The sequence below is a fragment of the Plasmodium brasilianum genome, chromosome 2 (assembly GCF_023973825.1).
Source record: "Plasmodium brasilianum strain Bolivian I chromosome 2, whole genome shotgun sequence".
Taxonomy (NCBI): domain Eukaryota; phylum Apicomplexa; class Aconoidasida; order Haemosporida; family Plasmodiidae; genus Plasmodium; species Plasmodium brasilianum.
The window spans coordinates 830,917-852,036 of NC_090115.1; the positions used below are offsets into that span (position 1 = coordinate 830,917).

The 21,120-nt window shown below is 25.9% G+C and overlaps 3 protein-coding genes across 3 annotated transcripts; 2 read left to right on the forward strand and 1 right to left on the reverse strand.

Annotated features, from left to right (window-relative positions):
* Positions 1-3,945, forward strand: MKS88_000767 (AP2 domain transcription factor AP2-L; the record flags this gene model as incomplete). The annotated part of the gene is made up of 1 exon (XM_067218982.1): positions 1-3,945. The coding sequence occupies one exon, from the start codon at positions 1-3 to the stop codon at positions 3,943-3,945; it is 3,945 nt and encodes a 1,314-aa protein (XP_067075549.1).
* A 3,018-nt stretch (positions 3,946-6,963) lies between these two features.
* MKS88_000768 (IMP1-like protein) lies at positions 6,964-7,866 on the forward strand (the record flags this gene model as incomplete). The annotated part of the gene is made up of 3 exons (XM_067218993.1): positions 6,964-7,143; positions 7,349-7,459; positions 7,711-7,866. The coding sequence occupies 3 exons, from the start codon at positions 6,964-6,966 to the stop codon at positions 7,864-7,866; spliced, it is 447 nt and encodes a 148-aa protein (XP_067075550.1).
* A 1,608-nt stretch (positions 7,867-9,474) lies between these two features.
* On the reverse strand, positions 9,475-19,146 carry MKS88_000769 (uncharacterized protein; the record flags this gene model as incomplete). The annotated part of the gene is made up of 1 exon (XM_067219004.1): positions 9,475-19,146. The coding sequence occupies one exon, from the start codon at positions 19,144-19,146 to the stop codon at positions 9,475-9,477; it is 9,672 nt and encodes a 3,223-aa protein (XP_067075551.1).
* Between the last annotated feature and the right edge of the window lie 1,974 nt (positions 19,147-21,120).

The window sequence follows — 21,120 nt, forward strand, 5'->3', positions numbered from 1 at the left end:
ATGATTTTGCTAAATCAGAATAATTTAAGTGAGAGTAAAAGTTTTTTGCCGTTGGAAAAGTCGGAAGAAGAAAGGGTAGATGATAATTTGGAGAAAATAAGTTTATTAGACCTTAAAGAGAATAAATATAGAACTATTAGTATACCTTTAGATTTATTCTACTTTTTTAAATGTTACTCAAAATTGAACTTAGAAAATGTTCCAACTAATTTGGAGTACTCTTTTGCAATAGATGGGAAATTTTATTTAGGTTATGAATTGCCCTTATTTGTTATTTTGGTCGAGACACATATTGAATATAACTATGAATTAAAACAAAATAAAAATGCGTCGAATAGTTTTGATGATGTTTCATATCAGAATTTGTATAAGAAGATGGATTATATACATTTTAATAAAGAGAATAAAGAACTTTTAGGAATGTATTTTGAAGCTGTTAATTTTTGTGGCCCATCAAACTTAATATATGATGAATATTTTAATGGAATAAGTGAAAAAAATAGTGTTAAGAAAGAAATTAACAAAATTTCTAATTATTATAGGTTAGGTTTAAATGATTTTACTCCCTCTAAGTTAAAATTGAAAGATGCAGAATATTATTCAGGCTGTTATTATGTGCAGTTATTTAATATATATCTCTTTGTTATGTTTGATCATTTAAGTCAAAAATTGATACTAAGTATAATTCCTGTGGAGATTTACGGATCAGAAAAAGGTAAAATATTAGCCCTTAGATTTAGTGAGTATGAAGATTATATAAAGAAAATAATTGAAGAAAGAAAGAGTAGTAACCAGTTAAACATGTTAAACATAAATTTATATGATAAAATTAATGTTACCAATGATAGTTACAACATCCAACCATTTGATGGGGAAAATACTTCATCCAGTTGTGTAGATGAAAATTTAACTGTGAAAAATTTGTTACCTTGCCATATCAACCGTTTAATTAAGGATGATGTATACCATTTCATAAATTTTATGCGTATTAGAAAATTGGAAACATCACAAAGTAGCGATTTGAATGTTGTGCATAATAATATGAAAAGAGAGAGTTACTTAAGATCATTATCATTAGTGTTAATAATATCATCATTATCAGAACTATCAATACATGTTGAAAAGAAAGAATTAAATGTGCTTATAAAACATATAAATAATAATGTTTATTCATTTTGTATGGATAAAAAGTATAAATTAAAGAACAATTTAGAGGTACCTTTTTTTAGTACAGAGAATAGAAAGTCAAGTAATGAGGGGAGGGAACAATGGGAAGGTATATATATAAATGATCCAAATAGTAGCACCATGTTACTATCTCGAGAATTTGGAAGAAATTGTTATATAAATTTGTTCATTAAATTATTTATATATATGTTTAAAAGGGAAAGGAAGAATTGTCTTCGTAGTGATATAGCAATATTTACATGTGCAAAAAAACTTTATTCTGTTGTGTTACATATTTTATTTCATTTATACAAATATAACAGTATAAGTCAATTGCGATTAAACAATAGCATATTGATGAAAATGCACAGTATTTTTAAGAATATTGGATTAATTTGTGCACAAAGAAGAGAAGTGGAAAGAATGTTAGGAAATAGAGGATTGTGGATAATTAAAAGAGAATATATACATTTAAGTCATAAGAAATTGTGTAAAAGCAGTAAGGAAGAAGATATTTTAGATTATTTCTTTAGCATATATTCTAATTTAAAGGAGAAAAAAGATGATGTCCTGGAAATGGATGCCATATATGGTAAGTATCATGTGAAGGGAAGTAAGGGGAGACCAATTGGTTGTGTTCATAACAGTGGAAATAGTGATAATAGTGATGGTTACAACAGCAATGGGAATAATGGTAACGGGTATAACAATAATGGAAATAATAGTAATGGTTACAATAGCGATAATAATGGAGAGCACAATAATAATTATTACAATAATGACAGGGGGAACAATGGAAATAGCAGTAGTGGAAGCAACAACAACAACAATAATAATAATAACAACAATAATAATAATAACAATAATAATAATAATAACAATAATAATAATAATAACGATGATAATGAGAATAATAATAACAATAATGATAAAGATGGTAGTGATAATGATGAGAACGATGACTGTAACGATAATGACGATAGTAACGAAAATGAGGAGAATAATGAAAATGAAGGGTACATTAGTAATCATGAAAATATGGTTAATGATAATTATAAATTTGTTGATAGCTTTAACTGTGCAGAAATAGAAACAAAAAAAAGTATTAATGAAGAACTAACAAATCATAGCAAATACACGAGTAACACAAGTAAAAGTGAAATAAGCACAAATTATTTTGAAAACAGTTGTAATATTAGTGTAAATAATAGCCATAATGAATGTTATGAAGAAAATAACAGTATGATGATATATATGAATAATGATGATGGGTTAACCATGAATAGTATTGTACATGTTCCAAATAATAAGCGTACTACAGTCGAAGAAGGAGCACTTTTTGATAATTTGGGTAGTGGGAATAATTTAGATAATGAAAATTGTAGTAGTGATATTGCTTTTAATAATATGAATACTTATATGGATACATTTATGGATACCAATAAAGGATATGTTATCAATGGTAGTAAGAGAGATTCTTGTAGTACTAATGAAGAACAAATATCAAATAACTCATTAAATGATAGTGGAAAAATGAAAGATGATTTGATATATAATGGAAATGATTTAGTATTTCATGGAGAAGTAATAAATGTTAAAGAAGAAGTAAACGAAGGATTTGATTCGAACTTCTCTGGTATTAAAAGAAGCAGTACGGATATTGAACAGAAACACATGGATATTGGTGTACAAAAAAAAATAAACAAAAAGAGAAATAAAGTAAAAATGGAAAAGGGCAATAAAAATTTGGATGATGAAAAAAAAGAAGTACTAAATAAAGTATCACAAATAACAAGAGTAGGAGGAGTATGTTTTGATAAAAATAGACAAAGATGGATAGCTCATTGGAAAATTGATGGTAAATATCATAAACATTATTTCCCTATAAGTCAATATGGATTTGAAAATGCTAGAGAAAGAGCAATTAATTGTAGAAAACAAGCAGAAAAACTGTTCAATTTGCCAGAAATACAACCAAGAAATAGATGGAATCAAGTGAAAGTGAATGGTACTTCACATATTAAAAAAGCAGCTAAGTTACCAAGATGTGAAGGTGTAGCTTATGATGAATTATCACAAAGTTGGGTTAGTACATTTGTTGTTCATAAAAAATTTTCTATTGATGATTTAGGTTTTTATGGAGCTAGAGATCGAGCCATTTATTGTAGAAAAGTTTTTGAAAAAGTAAATACAGAAGATGATTATGAATTTTTACTTAAAGATAGATTAGGATTAAGTAATGAAGAGAGAGAAGAATTAAATGTTTTGTTTAATATAGATAAAAATGCAATTGAAAAAATGGATATCGTAGGAAATGGCACTGTAGCAGAATGTGGAAATAAGGTAAAAAGTAATATGGATAAAATAAGTGTTAAGGATAATGATGATTTCCCTTTGGAAAACACTAATGAAAACAATAACAACAATAGTAATAATACGGATGTTAAAATATCGAATGAACAATATTTAAAAATAACACAAGAAGCTATTGAAATGATTTTAAGTAATATAAAACATAAATCTTTACCAGAAATTAAACTAAAATTAATTGATAAACAAAAATTCGAAAATTATAATACATTACTTGATAAGCATTTTAAATTTATTACATCCGTTAAAAATATCTCGCAGTTACAGCCATATATATCCTTATTTCACAAATTTATTATTTACCATACTCTTCCACATAACATATCTTTAAGGAAGCAGTTATTTATTATTGAGGCTTTAGAATGGTCTTCGTTCTTTTCGGGAGCTGCCAACCAGAAGGTTGATTAACAGTTTTTACGTGTTTACCAATGTTCTTATATAATTGTAGGAGAAAAGATTTCCTTATATATGAGCTGTGCATAATATATATATATATATATATATACACGTTACATATATACGTACCTTTTCTTATATCGTAAAAATGCATTTTCATGTTTTCCAGATGTTTTAATTGTAAATAATGAAAAAAAAAAAAAAAAAGAGGAAACAGTTGCAATTGTGAATGTATATTTTAATCTATTTCTTAATTTCTAACATAAAAAAAAAAAAATAATAGTAAAAATAAAATAAAATAAAAAACAGAAAAAAAAAAATTATCTTTATAAAATGTTGTTTATGAATCAATTATAATTATTTATTATTTAACAAATTTTGCCATAACGTGAAATTAAAATTTTTAATAAAAAAAAAAAAAAAAGGAAAAAAACTCATCATTTTTAAGTTCATTTAAATTTTTTTTTTTAATTTTTATACCTAAAAATGTGTGTTGCTTTTAATATTAATACAGACAAACATTTTTTAATAATATTATTTTGAATATTTATTATATCTTGGGCATATGAAATATTATGTTCATAAATTGTTTTTTTATGAAACTTCTAAAAAACTAAGTAAAAGGATTAGCCATAATTAAAGCTATATGTGCCAAATAATCATATTGAATATATACATATATATGAATTATATTAGATGTATTATATATATATATATATATATATACATGTATGTAAATTTGGTATATCTTATTGTATACCATTTATGTATATACTGAAGTGTATGTTTTTACAAATGTATTATATTTAACGAACATAGTATGTTCTTCTGTAATTTATAGTGTAATAAATAATTTAACAATGAAAAAATTTTTGGTTACATTTTATTGAGTTGAAAAATCATAGGCAATTAATGTAAGAATTCAAGTATATATTAGTCGAATATCAACATGTGTGCTTCAACATGAACAGTTGGTGTAAACTCTAACATGAAGGTTAAAAGAACATTAATATGAAAACTCAACAGGGCAATTCAGAATATTAATATCCTTTTTACTTATACAAACTTACAGAAGATAACTATTTAGCCAGCTGGAAAAAAAAAAGGAAAACAAATACGGGAAATTTTTAGTTATTTATTTTTTTTTTTTTACGTATTGAATTACCACTTGCACACAATTTTTTCTTTTCTATATTTATTTTTGTTTTTTCCATTTTATCTTGTTTAAATATTTCAGTTATAAAAATAAAAATAACAATGAAAAGGAATTAAAGTAATGAATGAAAATGAAAAATATTTAAATTTTTTACTACAGAAAAAATCTGTTTAAAACAAAATTATATTTTCTTCAATTATTCTTTTTTTTTTTTTTTATGTAATTTTCTTTTGTTTAAACGTTGTAGATATAAAAATAATAATGGAAGATGAAATATAAATGAATACGAAATTGTAAAATATTCTAATTTTTAATTGCAGAAAAAATGTTTAAAAAACAAATTTTTCTTCCCCCTTTTTTCTTTTTTTTTTTTTTGTCTGCTATTTTAACATTATTATATAGACCTGCATATATATATCATATTATATAAAAAAAAAAAAGTCTATACTAATATGTTATTTTTTTCGTATTATACACTTTTTTTTTTTTTATAAAAAAAGTATAAGAATTTATAAAAACATGAAGCATAGAAAACAGTACGAAAGAAATTTTTTTTTTTAATTTTACATATATATAATTCTGTTTCTATTTTTACTTCTACCATAGTGAATCGACAGAATGGCAATCTGCTGTAGGAGTGTGATTAATCAAGTAAAAGGTACAAAACGTTCAAATTGAAAGAATAAAGGATAAAAAATTTCTACGCATTTTATGTATCTATATATATATGCATTATATTGTTATAACAACAAGGAGTTTAAAAAATTACTTAATTTTGACAATTATTTTCATTTTCATTTTCTTTTTCTTTTTCTTTTTCTTTCCTTTTTTTTTTTATTTGTTTCAGAAACCTTCTCTACTAATAGAGGTATAAAATGAGCAAATTAATATATATATGTAAAAAGCGAATTTTTGAAAATAAAGTAAATGTATATAAGTATATACTTTTGCGCACACGTCAGATGTAGAATAAAGCAGATTATGCAGCTTCAAATTGATGAGCATGTATATATATATATATGTTCATATACGTACTCAATTACATGCTTAGCCTGTATGTTCATTTGTTGTTGTATATATATATATATATGTGTAACAAACTTTACACATTATGGCAAACTGCGCAAGTGCTCATTTTGTAAATTTAATAATAATTGTCTATAGAAGTGTTAAAATATAAAAATATAATCTGATATATACTTTTTAAATATTTTAAGTAAATGTAATATGAGGACTCAAAATTATGACGTGCACACTTCTTTTAGCAGCATTTAAAAAAAATAATTGAAGTTGTACATTTGTTTATGTGCTTATTTCTGGATGTAATAAGCAAATCTTTTTTTGTAAATGCATACTCAAATACCTTATATAAATATCTACTTAAAGGTATACAGAACAAAACTTTGTATTCCTTTGAAAATGGCTTTAAATGTGTGTGAATTTCCATTTTAGCTAATAGGAAAATTCTTAACTTATTTGAAAATGTTTTCTTTTTTAATTCTAAAATTTGAACGCCTTATGTGTGTTCATTCATTCATTAATTCATTTATTTGTTTATTCATTAATTTGTTTACTTATTCATTTATATATTTTATTATTTTTTCTTTTTTTTTTAATTTTAAAATTCGAAAATTTCATTTCCATATTAATTCAAGATGTATTTGTTCTGATTTTTTATATGTACATATCAATTTTTATAAAAATTTTTATATAAATATTTAAATAAAAAAAAAAAATTCTTATGTTTATTATACATTTGTGTACACTTATATGAATATATGAAGAAGAAAATTGTTTACTCTCTTATGTAATTTTATAACAAAAGAAAACGAAAACAACAAGCAGGTAATATTTTACACATAATTTTATACACAATGACAGATGTAAAGGGAGCTTATTTAATTTTTGATAATGCGTCAAATGGATCATTATTTATTGTATGGAAAAAAGAGAAAGTGGAAAATGCGTTACTGTACATAAGACCAACAAAGCCTGTTGCAGAGTTTAAATTTACAAGTAATAGTGGGAAGTCAGAATTAATTAGAAATTTACAAGTATCAATTTTAGAAATAAAGCGAAAATAAGAAAGTTGAAAAATGCATCCATTTAATTTTTACCCATCTGTAATTTACCGAGTCGTTAATCTATATTCCCTTTTCTTTTGTTTTATTTCATCAACTTTTTATATCTTTTTTACCTATTTTACCTTTTTATATTTTTTACAATTTTAATATTTTTTTCGTTTTTTTCATCTTTTAGTCGGACAAAAAGTTATTTTTTTCAGGTCTTTGCCAATTTTTCAAAGAGGCAAAGGACATAAAGGGAGTGATAACTTTGTTACCACATTTTAATGACTCATTCCCAATAAAAGTAAATTTCTATTTTTTAAAAGGAAATAATGTAAGATTTAAGAATAAAAACAATAGTATTATATCTATATTATATTATCTTATAGATTGTTTAAATAAATTTCTGTTGGTGAAATTCTTTTTTTTTTTTTTTTTTTTTCTTTCTGTTCATGGTTGTGGATATATTTTTTATTTTCCTTATTTGTATATACATGTGAAGTTTTATTTATATTATGTGTTTACGTATTTTAAAAATGAATTTTAACATGATAGGTAATACCACTAAAAGTTAATGATCCTTTTGATTTAGAAGGAGTTGATGCAATAAGCGTATTACCAAATGGTTCAAGTTCATTACAAGTTAAGACAATGAAGAAAGACATGTTTGTGTGTAGAGGAAATGCAGAAGGCGCTAGTCTTTCTTTTTAAGAGATAAAAATTTTCCTCCTTTTCTCTCTTTTTTTTTTTTTTTTTCGTTTTTATATATATCATCACATATAGGAAAAGCTTTTAATTAATCATAAAAATTTATATATATCTCACGGTTTTTATTTGTAGTACTATGAATGTGATTGCTTAAAAATTGTTAAACCAGCTGACACAAAAATAAAAGTTAAACCATATAAAATCTACATATTTTTGCAGCTTTTAAATATTAATATATTATTTAATGTTTTTTCCCCGTATATAGTTAAATGAATACATAAATGTACATTAATCCCCCATGTGCATATATATATATATATATACGAAATACCTACGCTGAGTGACCAACGTGTGGAGCTAAATGAGCGAAAGAAAAGGAAAGTTCATTTTTTAGACTGAATATTGTGCATGCAGAAAATTCAGTTGGTTACTGTTCTTTTCTCATTTCTCATTTTGTTTTGCAGTAGGAACTTGTATTAGAGAAATAAAAAAATTTGCTTATATTTATCTTAAAAAAAATATGAATATGTGTAAATTTCTCTAAAAATAATTATTTTTAATTTTGATTATTAGAGCTATAATATCGCAAGTGTCATACCTATGTATAGGTGACATGGAAAATGCCTTGAACTTATCAACACTACATTTCATATAATTGCGGAAAAAAATTAAACAAAACAAAAGTACGCATTGAGTATTAAGCATTTTAAGATTAAGGTATTTCTTAAACGTTACTTTAAAAGGTAATACATATATATAAATATATATAAATACTTATCGACGTTGATAACATTCGTCTAAACACATTCGTAGCTTAATTTTTATATATTTTATTAGTATATAATAAAATTACCATAAGCATAAAAAGTTCAATATTAAAAAATAATAACCTTTAGAAGGTTAAAAATAAAAAGGAGTTACTTGTAAACAAAATATAAAATCATGCATGCTATTAATATTAAAAGAATTATAATGATTGAAAATTACACGTTTATATAGAATGCAGTTTATTTATTTATTTTTTTATATTTGTTCTTTTGCCATGAGCAATTTATGCAGGGAAAAACAAGATAGGTAAAACGATGTCATAAATACATACATGAACATATATATATATATATGTAAATATATACCAAAAATATATCAAAGCCATTTAAATTAAAAATTAATTGAAGCTTTTCTCTTATTCTCCTTTTAACAACTACTCAGCAACTTCAAGAGTAATAGTTGCAAACACTTTGGTTTTTGTCATTTTTTTAATCTGGGATAAATTGTTACTTGTGCTAATTATATATAAATATAATTATACATCTAGCTATAAGAATGTGAATGTATATGTGCACCTATTTTTAACTACATATATGCGAAATTTAGGAAAAGGAATTACACGAATTGTAAAACACAAATCGTTCAAGGACAAAGTCTGTCATGTATGCACATGTTTATTAATTAAATGTAATAAAATAAAAACAAAAATTTGTGGTTCAAAAAGTAGGATTACGTTAAAAAAAAAAAAAAAATAAAAGTTTAAAAGGTATACCATTAATAACCTTGTACTGTTATATGTTGTTTAAAAAAATAAAGTCCAAACTTTTAAAATAAAATATATTCTTAAATGAAATTATTTTGCTTTTCTCTTAAAAAATACTTTTTATGTGCTTGAACATTTTGTTCCTTCGATCCCGTTTTACCGAGTTTATAACTTTTAAATCTGGTGTAGATATATTTTTCATTGTTCTTATAAGGTGTAAATGAATTAGCGTTTGTATTGTCGTCATTTTCATTTTTTATTATGTTCTTATCATTAACTTTTTTATTTGTTCTTTCTAAGAAGTAGGAAACAAATTCTCCTTTTCCTCTATAAATTATGCAGGTTAGTTTCATATAGCCTTTTTTCCTAGCTAATTTATGTACACATATTTTGGGTATTTTAACCACACCTTTTGATGTATAATATTTGACTAGTCCACTCCAGTCATTATAAAAATTACGCGTTTTATATAAAGTGCTAATCTTGTTAATTTTTTCTCCTTGTCCTTTTTGATTCGAAGGAAATTTCATTATTTTTCTGTTGTTTTTATTCTCTGTGTCTCTTTGATTTTGTACTTCCATTATATTTCCCAAATTACCTTGTCCCATGTATTCACAGCTTCTCTCTATTTCCTTATTTATTAATTTGTACTTATTTATTTTCACATTTTGTATATGATCGTTTTTCATATTTTCTATTTTCTTATTTTTTATAATTAACCGTTTACTATGATAATGTGTAAGAACATCTTCATTTTGTCTTTCATTCTTGTTTTTCAGTATTTTTTGTATGATACCTTGTGATAAAAAATCAGTGTAGTCACATTCGTTAATAATCTTATTGTATAAATCGTACAGTGAGTATACTCTTTTTACATTTGGTGTTATTCCTTGTTCCTTCCTTAAGGTCATATATCCTTTAATTATTTTTTGTTCTGGGTTTAATTTATTAAAACTATTTGGGCAGTTTATTCTTTCCTTTTTAACATGTTCCACTATATTTTTCTCGCCCTTTAACTTGTTCATATCTTTTCTTGCCGCACCGTTACTGTCATCGTCACCACTGCAGTTGCCGTAATCGTTGTAGTTACCGTTACTGTTCTTGTCGTTGCTACTATTATTGTTACTATTACCATTATGAATGTCAAGATTCATTACATGAACCAGGTTCAATTCATTTTGCTTTGCATTGAGGAATTCCTTTTTTTCTTTTTCACCTTCATTTTCACTCCTTATAGTGCTGTTTATTTTTTCTTCTCTGATAACTGAAGTGGTATTCATTTCATATTCTGTTGCAAAGCTGTATGTTTTCGCATAACTTTTGGGTACTATCTCTTCTGTACATTCAAAACTGTTTATCTTATAGTACGTTTCCGCAACGTTATTTGAAGAAATATTTTTGTCGTCCTTTGCTTCATATACATTTTCATTTAAGTCATTTCTAAAGGATCCATTAAACGAAGTGTTTGCATACATATCCTCTGTTGAACTGTTTTTATTTTGAAAACAGCTAGTGTTACACAATAGATCATTTTGCAAGTTGTCTACATCATGCTGTTCACAATTGTCAGGAATTTTGCTTTCACCAAAGGAACCATCGCTAGCTTTTAACGTCGTGCTTTGAATATTGTTAACTCTATTTGTTGACTCATTCTTATTAATATGCTCACTCTCATAAATATAATGAGCAATGTGATCATCCGCAGAGTCATTAATTTTGCTATTTAGGTAACTGCTTTGTTTAGAAATGTGTATGCCATAATTATCATTATGGCCTTTGTAACTCCTATTTTGCGCATTCATTTCGTTTGCTTCATATTGCTGTATACTGGCATTTCTCGCTTTCTCCATTTCTTTCTTATACGAATAGTATCTTTGTTCCCAGTTTCTCTGGTTGTTATATCCATCTTCAATTTGTTGATTACAATGTAAATCTTTTTCATAGCTTTGATCAACTATTACCAATGGATTTTTTCTCTTCCTTTCTCTTTTCTTCTTCACAATTGTATTAATAGGATCAGTAAGAATTATACTATCACCGTTGTTTAGTGAGCAGGATTGTTGTTCTAACGGATTTAATAGAACAGATTTCATCAATGAGTTTGTTATTTCGAATGCTGTTTTGTTGTTGTTATCACTATATAAAATTTTTCCATCACTTTTAAGTTCCTTTTTAACTTGTTGTAAAAATGCAACAGATTTTTTCTGCGCTGTCATAGCCCCATATATATCTGCGCTAAATACTTTAACCTGAAATTTTCCCATGTAATTATAACATAATATATACTTCCTTCCTTTCATAAGTAAACTGTTTATATTTTTATTCGTTGATGCGAACTTTTTTTTTCTTAAAAAGGAAATGTTGTTTAGATCTTTGCTTGCCATTTTGCTTGTCACTTTGTTTTCCATTTTACTTGTCATTTTGCTTGCCATTTTGTTCGTCCCTTTGCTGGATCTTTTATAAACCCTTTTATTGACCCCTCTATAGGTCCCCTTATTGGATTCTCGGTTTATCTCTTTATTGATCCGTTTACTTACCCGCTTTTTGGTTCCTTTACCAAACCTTTTGCCTATTTTTTTTCTTATTTTTTTATAGGCTCCCCTCTTAGCTCCTCTACGACTTACTCTACTGTGCTCTTCACCAATACATGTACTGTTATCCTTACAGGCTTCTTTATTGCCCTCTTTTTTCATGCAGATGTTGATTTCTCTGCAATTTGTTTTATTGTCCTCTTCATTAATCTGAATGTTGTTCTTTTGGCTATTCTGAACATTGCCAATTTCGTTAATCTGAATGTTGTCCTTTTGGCTATTCTGAACATTGCCAATTTCGTTAATCTGAAAATTGTCTCTTTCGTTATGCTGAATGTTAATCTCTTTATTGGCTTCTTCATTGTCTTCTTCGTTCATCCGTTCACATTCCCCCTCATTAGTCCCTTCTTCATATCCCCCTTGCGTGTACTCCTCATAAAGGCTTTTTCCTTTTCTGTTACTCATGATAGGAATTTTTTTTGATATAAGGATATTTTTCCTTTTAATAACATTTTTATTCCTTTTTTTGTATTTCGTCATTTTTTTTTTATTTCTCATGAATATTTTCTTGTCATCCTGCATCTCATTTTCTCCCTCATTTGTATTGTCATAATCAATGAACATATTTTTCCTTTTATTATTGTAATAAAAATGATAATTCTGAAAGTTTTTCCTATTTTTATACTTTTTTGTTCTTGTCATTCTTTTGTGTGTATTGTCCATTGGAGTTAATTTGTTGTGATTTACATTACTGATAGGGTCTGTAAAATAAAATTCATCATCTAATACATTTTTGTAATCATTTGATAGGAACAAAATTTCATAAATTGTAGCATCATCAGACGTGTAGTATCCTTTCATTAATATATCATCATCTCTATAATAGTCTATCTTACTAATAAAATAATTAACATTTCTATTGCTATAATTTTTATGTATCTCACTATCACAATAATGGTCAATAATTTGAAAATAGTTCGTTTTGTGATTATTAGTGTAATTACTAATAATTCTATCTTGCACTTTTTGATAAGATAGATTATTAACATTCTTAACCTGTTCATACATCTTGATAAAATTTTGAATATTTTCATCACATATAATTGATTTAACATTTTCTAAACATTTTAAATATAAAAAATAAAAGGTTCTATTTAAAAAAAAATCGTAATAACAAATCTTATTTATTTTAACTTCAGCATTTTGAATATTTTTTAATTTACTTTCCAGGATTTGATAAAATTGATTAGTTATATAAAATAGATTTGTATATTTCTGAAATTTGTAAGTAGTAACTGTAACTCCATTAAACATACTTTGATTTTTCATATTTTCTATATTAAACCTCACATTATTTAGGAAAAAAAAGGATGAGTTATTGCAATCATATATATTTTCATAACTACTTGTGCATATGTCTAAAAAGTCTTCACCCTTTGCTACCTTATTTTTAAAAAGTTTTTTTTTTTTACTTGTTAGAATTCTAATATTTTTAAAACTAGAATTAATTCTATCAATATAATTTCGTATTTCTTCTTCTTCTTTTAAACCTCCCAAATTTTTATAAAAATCAATAGATAGACATACGGCAACATCAAAACCAAATCTCTGAGTCGAAAATTTCCTGAAAGTATATCCTTTATTTTTGTTAATCCATGAAACAATGACATTTCTTTTTTTCTTATCATATATATAATTAACATTAGAATTTTCGTCTTTATTTATATTTACCTTTCCTACGGTCATATTAAATAATTTACTTTTTGCATCTTTTTCATATGAAAAGACATTATTATTTTCCAAATGATCCGGATTAATTCCTAAGGATCTTAAAAAGTTTAAAGCAATTTTTTTGGCTGTTGCATGTCCAAATCGTTGAGCTGAAAAATATTTACTTTTAATCGCATCAGTATAATCATCCTTATAATATATTACTAAATTACGAATATTAGAATCGTAAAATATGAATGGGAACTTTTCATTTTTTAATATATCCCCTTTAATACTTTGAACCGAATCATAATTCCTATAGTAATCCATCATACTTACATTATTTATTTTAGTACAATCCCCTAACTTGGTTCCACTATGTTCTGTCAACGCTGCTCTTGGTGTAGATTCACTTATTACAGATAACTCACAGTTTGAGTTAACATTTGAATCATTACTAGGATGAAGTTCTTCCTTTGTTTTTTGAAATGACTGATCCAATGTTTCATTAGTTAAAGGAAGAAGATCATTATTTTCATCATTGTTGTTGACGATATTGCTGATGATGTCATTAATGATGTTACTACTTTTTGCACTCTTCCCCTTAATGCATTTTTTTTTTCTTTTTTTTTCTGGCATCAGCTTGCTTTCACTTAATGAATAATTAATTTTTATATCGTTTAGGGACTTCGTTTTTCGTTTTTTTCTTGATATTTGTATCAGCTTTGGTCTTTTTTGCTTTTTCAATTTTTTTCTTCCCATTACTGAGTCATATTCATATATTTCATTCCTTCTTCCATCGTATATAGAGTCAATACTATGTTCCGAATAATTGCACTGAATATCATAGCATGATTTGCTCCTTGTAAGGTAGCTATTTCCACAGTTTTTATTGTTATTTATAGAAGCAGCACAACATGAATCTTTACTTCCGCTGCCACTGTTACTGTTACCGCCGCATTTGACATTACTGCTGCTGTTACTGCTGTCTTTGAAGTTATTATTTCCATTTCCTTCTTTTACATTGCTGCAAGCATTAATACCATTCGGAACGTAAGAAGTAGCAGCAACTGTGGAAAAAGTAGCAGTGACAGCATCATTGGGGGTATTGCTAAAATCATTATTATGCACATTAATGTCAATATACAAATGATCCTTATTCGACCTCTTTAAGCAAAGAACATTTGCCTTGTTATTTGTATTTAATTGTTTGTTTGGAGTTGATCCATATAAGCAATTATACGTGTCAAGCTTAATGTCTTTATCACATGAAAAATTATTACTGCATCTTATATTAGACGAACTACTTTCCTTTTCACTGGTGTTTTCATTATTAAATGATATTGAATCCTCTATGCATTCATAGCAATTTTGTTCCTTGTAGTATTTAGTTAAATTGGTATTTACATTTTTAGACATTTTGTTTCTAAAAACACCAATTTGTTCATATGTATTTGAATTAGTATTATTTACTTCATCCTTATCATCTTCTAATAAAATATAATTATTTTCATGTGCAGTGCATTTTAGAGAGTTGTGATTTGTACTACCATTTCCCATAATGAATAACGTTCTCTTGTCTTCACCCTTTTGTACATAATTTTTTTGTGATATCATATTATAATTAAAATTACCTGGTGCACTATCACTCTGTTTGATATGGTAATTATTTCCTTTTTCTATACTATGAATACTATTCCTATGTAATATATTTCTATTTTTGAATAAATTACTTTTTCCACTTAAACCATTTGATATAGGCATGTTCATATCCCATTTGGGTACTTCTTTTTTTAGATTAATGTTTGAGTTAATAAAAGAGTTTTCCAAAATTGACATAGGTCTTCTATCTTGATCTATCATATGATGTAGAATCTTAGTTTTATTTATTTTATTCAAACTATCGCATATTTCGTTATTTGTTAAATTATCATCTTGGTTATGATTGTCAACAAAATATTTATCTTTTACCTTTGAACGGTCATTGAAAGGAATAGTATTATAATTATTTACTTCATTTTTTATTAATAGAATCAAATTACTATCTATTTTATTCTGTACATTTTTTATAAAATTTTCTTCGAAATTATTTTCTTCTATAATATTTGGATAAGGGGGGTGATGATTGATAAACTCAAAAGTTTTTTTCCTATTACATTTTACACTTTTGTCGGACGAATTAAGAATACGAATAGAGTTACTAGCATTTGTATTTGAATTAATATCATGTAAGGATGGTGGAGCTATAGTTTGCATTTTGACGTTGTTATTGTTGATACTACAACATTTTACAAAATTTTTATTTTTTTCATTATGAAAATCATCATATTTGCTATTCGAATATATTTGATTATGCTTTTTATTATAATTGCTACTAGTGCCGCAACTACCATCGCTCCTACTACAACTACTACCACCGCTACTACTGCGGCTACTATTACCTCTAATATTACCACTAATATTACCACTGCTTCTGTTACTATTGTCATCGCTGTAATTATGCCTGTACATGTTGCACTTAAAGTTAGCATTATATTTTTCCGGGCTGTAAATATTACTTCTACTTTCCGAATGGGAAGCGCATCTTAAAGTTGCTGAATGATTACTAGCTCTTTGTTGCTCATGTACATCACTGTTCACATATGTTGTATTGGTGCTGTTTTTAAAATTACTATCTTCATATACTGGAGGAAGAGTGGTAGAAAGGTTGTTGATATTATTTTTACTACAGAAAGAGTTATTGTAAATTTTGTTCTTTCGTACATTATTTTCAATTGTTATATCTTTATTCTTATAATTATTTAAAAATAAATTGCTTTTTTTTTTAACCTCATGTATTATATCGTTTAACGAATCAAATATATGATAATTATTTTTTTTCCAATTATGGTAAACATCATTTTTATTTGATAAATTATGGATAGGAAAAGTTATATTATTACTACTTGAGTATAAATTTTTTTCTTTACATTTATTTTGATGGTCTTTTTTTTCAATTTCATCTGAAGAAAAGTTATTTTTGATATCATCTGAACTGTTAATGTGTTTATTCAAAATTTCATCATACAAATTACTTACTTCATTACGAAGGGGCCTTTCATCATAACACATTGTTTGCTTGACTGATTCTTCGTTATAGTCTCTTTCGTCAGTTCTGTTCTTTCTGTAATGCTCCCCCTCATAGTAACTTCTATTATGATAATTACTGTTTCTTTTGTCATATCCGCTACTGCTTTTACAACCATAGCTACTGTCTTTATCCCCATCGCTATTGTTTTTACCTCCATAGATACTGTCTTTATCTAAATCGATATTGTTTTTACCTCCATAGATACTGTCTTTATCTAAATCGCTATTGTTTTTACCTCCATAGATACTGTCTTTATCTAAATCGATATTGTTTTTACCTCCATAGATACTGTCTTTATCTAAATCGATATTGTTTTTACCTCCATAGATACTGTCTTTATCTAAATCGATATTGTTTTTACCTCCATAGATACTGTCTTTATCTAAATCGCTATTGTTTTTACCTCCATAGATACTGTCTTTATCTAAATCGCTATTGTTTTTACCTCCATAGATACTGTCTTTATCTAAATCGCTACTGTCTTTACCTCCATCCCTAACGTCTTTATTTGCGTCGCTGTTATTTTTATCATCTCCATTACTGTTATCTTTGTCGTTGTTATCCTCATCATCACTGTTACTATCATTGTAACTATCGTCGCCATTATAGATTCTATTGCAATTATGATTAATGGAGTAACTCTTCTTCTGAATATTATGAATGTTGCTGTAATTGTCACTGTACCTGTTCTCATGGTATATATTATTACTGCTACTATGGTTACTAATGCCACGTCCTATTTTTTCCTCCTGTTCATAATTATTATACGGTATACGCATTGATACATTATTAAAAAATTTATATTCGCAACTAATGTTTTTCGAAGCTTGTTTGATGAGATCACTTCTAGGTATGTTCACTTTGATGTCATTATTGTTCGGTTTACCACTGCTGTTAGGGGTTATTGTGTCTTCCGCAATTTTGTTATTTCTATTATTTGTACTATTATTAGTACCATTATTCATACCATTGCTACTGCCATTAACATTATTATTTTTACTTTGAGCATCGTTATGACTGTACTTATAAAGAGTGTTCTGTACATGTGACTTACTATTGAAATTTTTGTTGTGAATAACCCTATTTTCCTTTTTACGTATATCTTCATAATTCGTATTATTCGACAATTGAAAATTTTCTTTATTATTAATAAATTTTGAATGATAAAAATTCATACCAAGATTTTTTTTTTTTTCATCTATGAAATTGTTGAGGCAACATTTTGGATAAAAGGTTTTGTTTTCATCGCTTATATAATTTCTTCTTTTTATTTGAGTTTTTTCATTTAATATGTTAAGGTTATTTGGAGTGTTGATATTTTTAGCAGAGGGTAAATCATCTTGTTCACTGTTTAAATTATTGGTAAGGTTTTCTATGCCTTTTCCAAATTGATGATATATAGAATTTTTCTTATTCATATATACAGGAGTTTTATTGTAATATTTTTCATTCATTTTTTCATCGTGCTCATAAATGTTATTCATATAATTGAATTTATTATTATTCATAGAACTGACGCTATTTTTCTTTATATAATAAGGATCATCTCCAAATGCGTTTAAATTAGCATTGATGATATTTTCATTCACACTATAATTATATTCATCACTCTCCTTATTGTTACAATTCTTGTTGTCATAAAATTTGTGCATCTTATTGTTTTTATATTCTCGGATAACATTATTTAAGTTGAAATTTTGAACTATACTATTGGTGCTGCATTTTTTGCTAGAAAAGTTATTATTACTAGAAGTACATAACCTTAAGCACATATTTTTATTTAAAACATCGCATGTATATTCATTTTCAGAATTATTTAAATGATACTTGTTAATATCAAATTTCTCATTGTCATTTTTTGTCTCTTTCGACATAAGAATATATTCTTTATTTGAGGCCAAATGAATATGATTATTAATTTTTTCTTTTTTATCATAGGTTTCAGACATATATGATTTAACAACATAAAAAATGGAATATTTATTTTTGTTTTTCCCATTCTTATCTACAATATTTCGCGGTTCACCCGTTGTGTATTCATTTTTATTATTTTTATCATCTATATTAACGTTATTGGTTCCTTCTGATGGTTTTCCATTATCTTTACTTTTACATTTTTCATCGCATGATACATAGTCCTTTTTTAGCTCATTCATTTTTTTTTGCGATTTAACCTTATAAGAGTTTATTAATGGGCATGAATTATATCCATCTTTATTTTTACAATTTTTGTCTAAAAAATTAGACGCGCTTGTTTTAAGAACGCCATTATTACATGTTATTTTGTTTCTAGTGTTCCTTATAACGATTGAACTTCTTTCTTTCTTTTTTTCAGTATTCCTGCGTCTTAAGTTATAAAATTCTTTAATGTCTCTTCCCATTTTGTTCTGTTACAACTTGGCTTGTTTCGTTATGTTACAACTTCGTTCGTTCAGTTCTGTTACAACTTGGCTTGTTTCGTTATGTTACAACTTCGTTCGTTCAGTTCTGTTACAACTTGGCTTGTTTCGTTATGTTACAACTTCGTTCGTTCAGTTCTGTTACAACTTCACTTGTTTAATTCTGTTACAACTTCACTTGTTTAATTCTGTTACAACTTCACTTGTTTAATTCTGTTACAACTTCACTTGTTTAATTCTGTTACTGGTCCTCTTAATTTGCTTCTTTAGTATTGCTTATTATGTTTCCTTTATATATTTTGTGGGCATTAAACTGTATATTTTCGTGTAACAATATAGAATATTTCCTCGTGAAAAAGAAAAAAATGGTGTTATATGTGCACTCATTCATATCCTTAAAATTTTAAACACATAATTAAAAAGTGTTCACAATTTCATTCAGTTTTGAAGTACTTGATTGATTAGTACAAGATATTACTATATGTATATTACATGTGTATATATATATATGCTAAAAATGAACGAAGGGGGGAAATAGGGAAATGTTAAAAAGAAAAAAATAAACACATGTTATAAGGTTACAACAAAAATAATTTATTCGTGAAAATTTGGAAATCGATATTTCACTTGTACATTTGAAAATCTTTTTGCAACTTATAATTTCAAATGTACAAATATATATATATGTACACATATTGTATATGTATACTCCTTTAAAGTTATAATTTTATAAAAATGATTTTGTGTAAAAAAAAAAATAAAATTTACAATAGCAAAAAAACGAAAATAAAATACTCCAATACGTATATATACATACGTAATAAATATATATGTATGTACATACATTTACGTAAAATTACAATCCGTTTTTACTGATATGCTTTGTTATTAAAGCATTTATACAGTACTTAAAAATGAGATAATCTCATATGCTCAGCTTTACACTTTGACATTATGTATTAAAAAAAAAAAAATTTTACGTTAAAATAAAAATTGTGTAAAAAATGATTTGAGTAAATTTCTTTTCCTCTTAAAATTTTTTCGTTAGTTTTTCTTAACAACCTTTTTTTGATTAAAAAGAATTAAACAAAACACCCCATTTAAAAAATAAAATTAAATAAATCATAATAATTTATCATGTAATATAACACAATATAAACACAATGTAGTATAGTGTTATAAAATAAATAGGAAAAAAATTAAAAATGTGAAATAAAAAAAGTTAAATGAAAGAATGAAAGTCAAACATTTTTTATTTTTATTTCTTCATGTTACTTGTTCTTTTCTCTAACACAAGTAATTTTCTTTTGATGTAAGCAATAAAAAAAAAAAAAAAAAATTTGATGTGTAATACTTCAGTTCATACATTAAGAGTGGTTTTATTATCTTCATTAAAAATGACGAATCTATATGTATATAAATAAAAGTTTCATGAATGACAAAATTGTGTGTCAAGTTACTAATTGGTAAAAACATGCAAAAGGAATTATAAAAAATGAATAAAAATGAATAAATAAGGAATGAAAAGGGAAAATAGTGTCATGATAACAAAAGTGTAGTAATGTTTCCATTAAGTTCCCCTTTTTAAATATAACAGTTGTGTAATATAAATAACTAAATATTGGTAAACAAATACGTGTATGTATACACCCATGTTCACACATATACATTCACATATACTTGTATATATATATATATATGCTCAGATGTACTGATATATAGAAATAAATTATATGTAAGGTCTTACATGTGCTACGACAGTTAAAAAGGGAAACAAAATAAATGTGACAAATTTTATTAACTTCTGAAGTAGTAAAACATGTATGTGACACGTAAAAAACAAAGGAAAAGTCTCAAAAAAGTTTTACAAAAAACACAGATATACATGTATAGGTATGTGTATGTTTATATGTGCATACATATATATATACATATGAATAATGGGAGAATAAACTA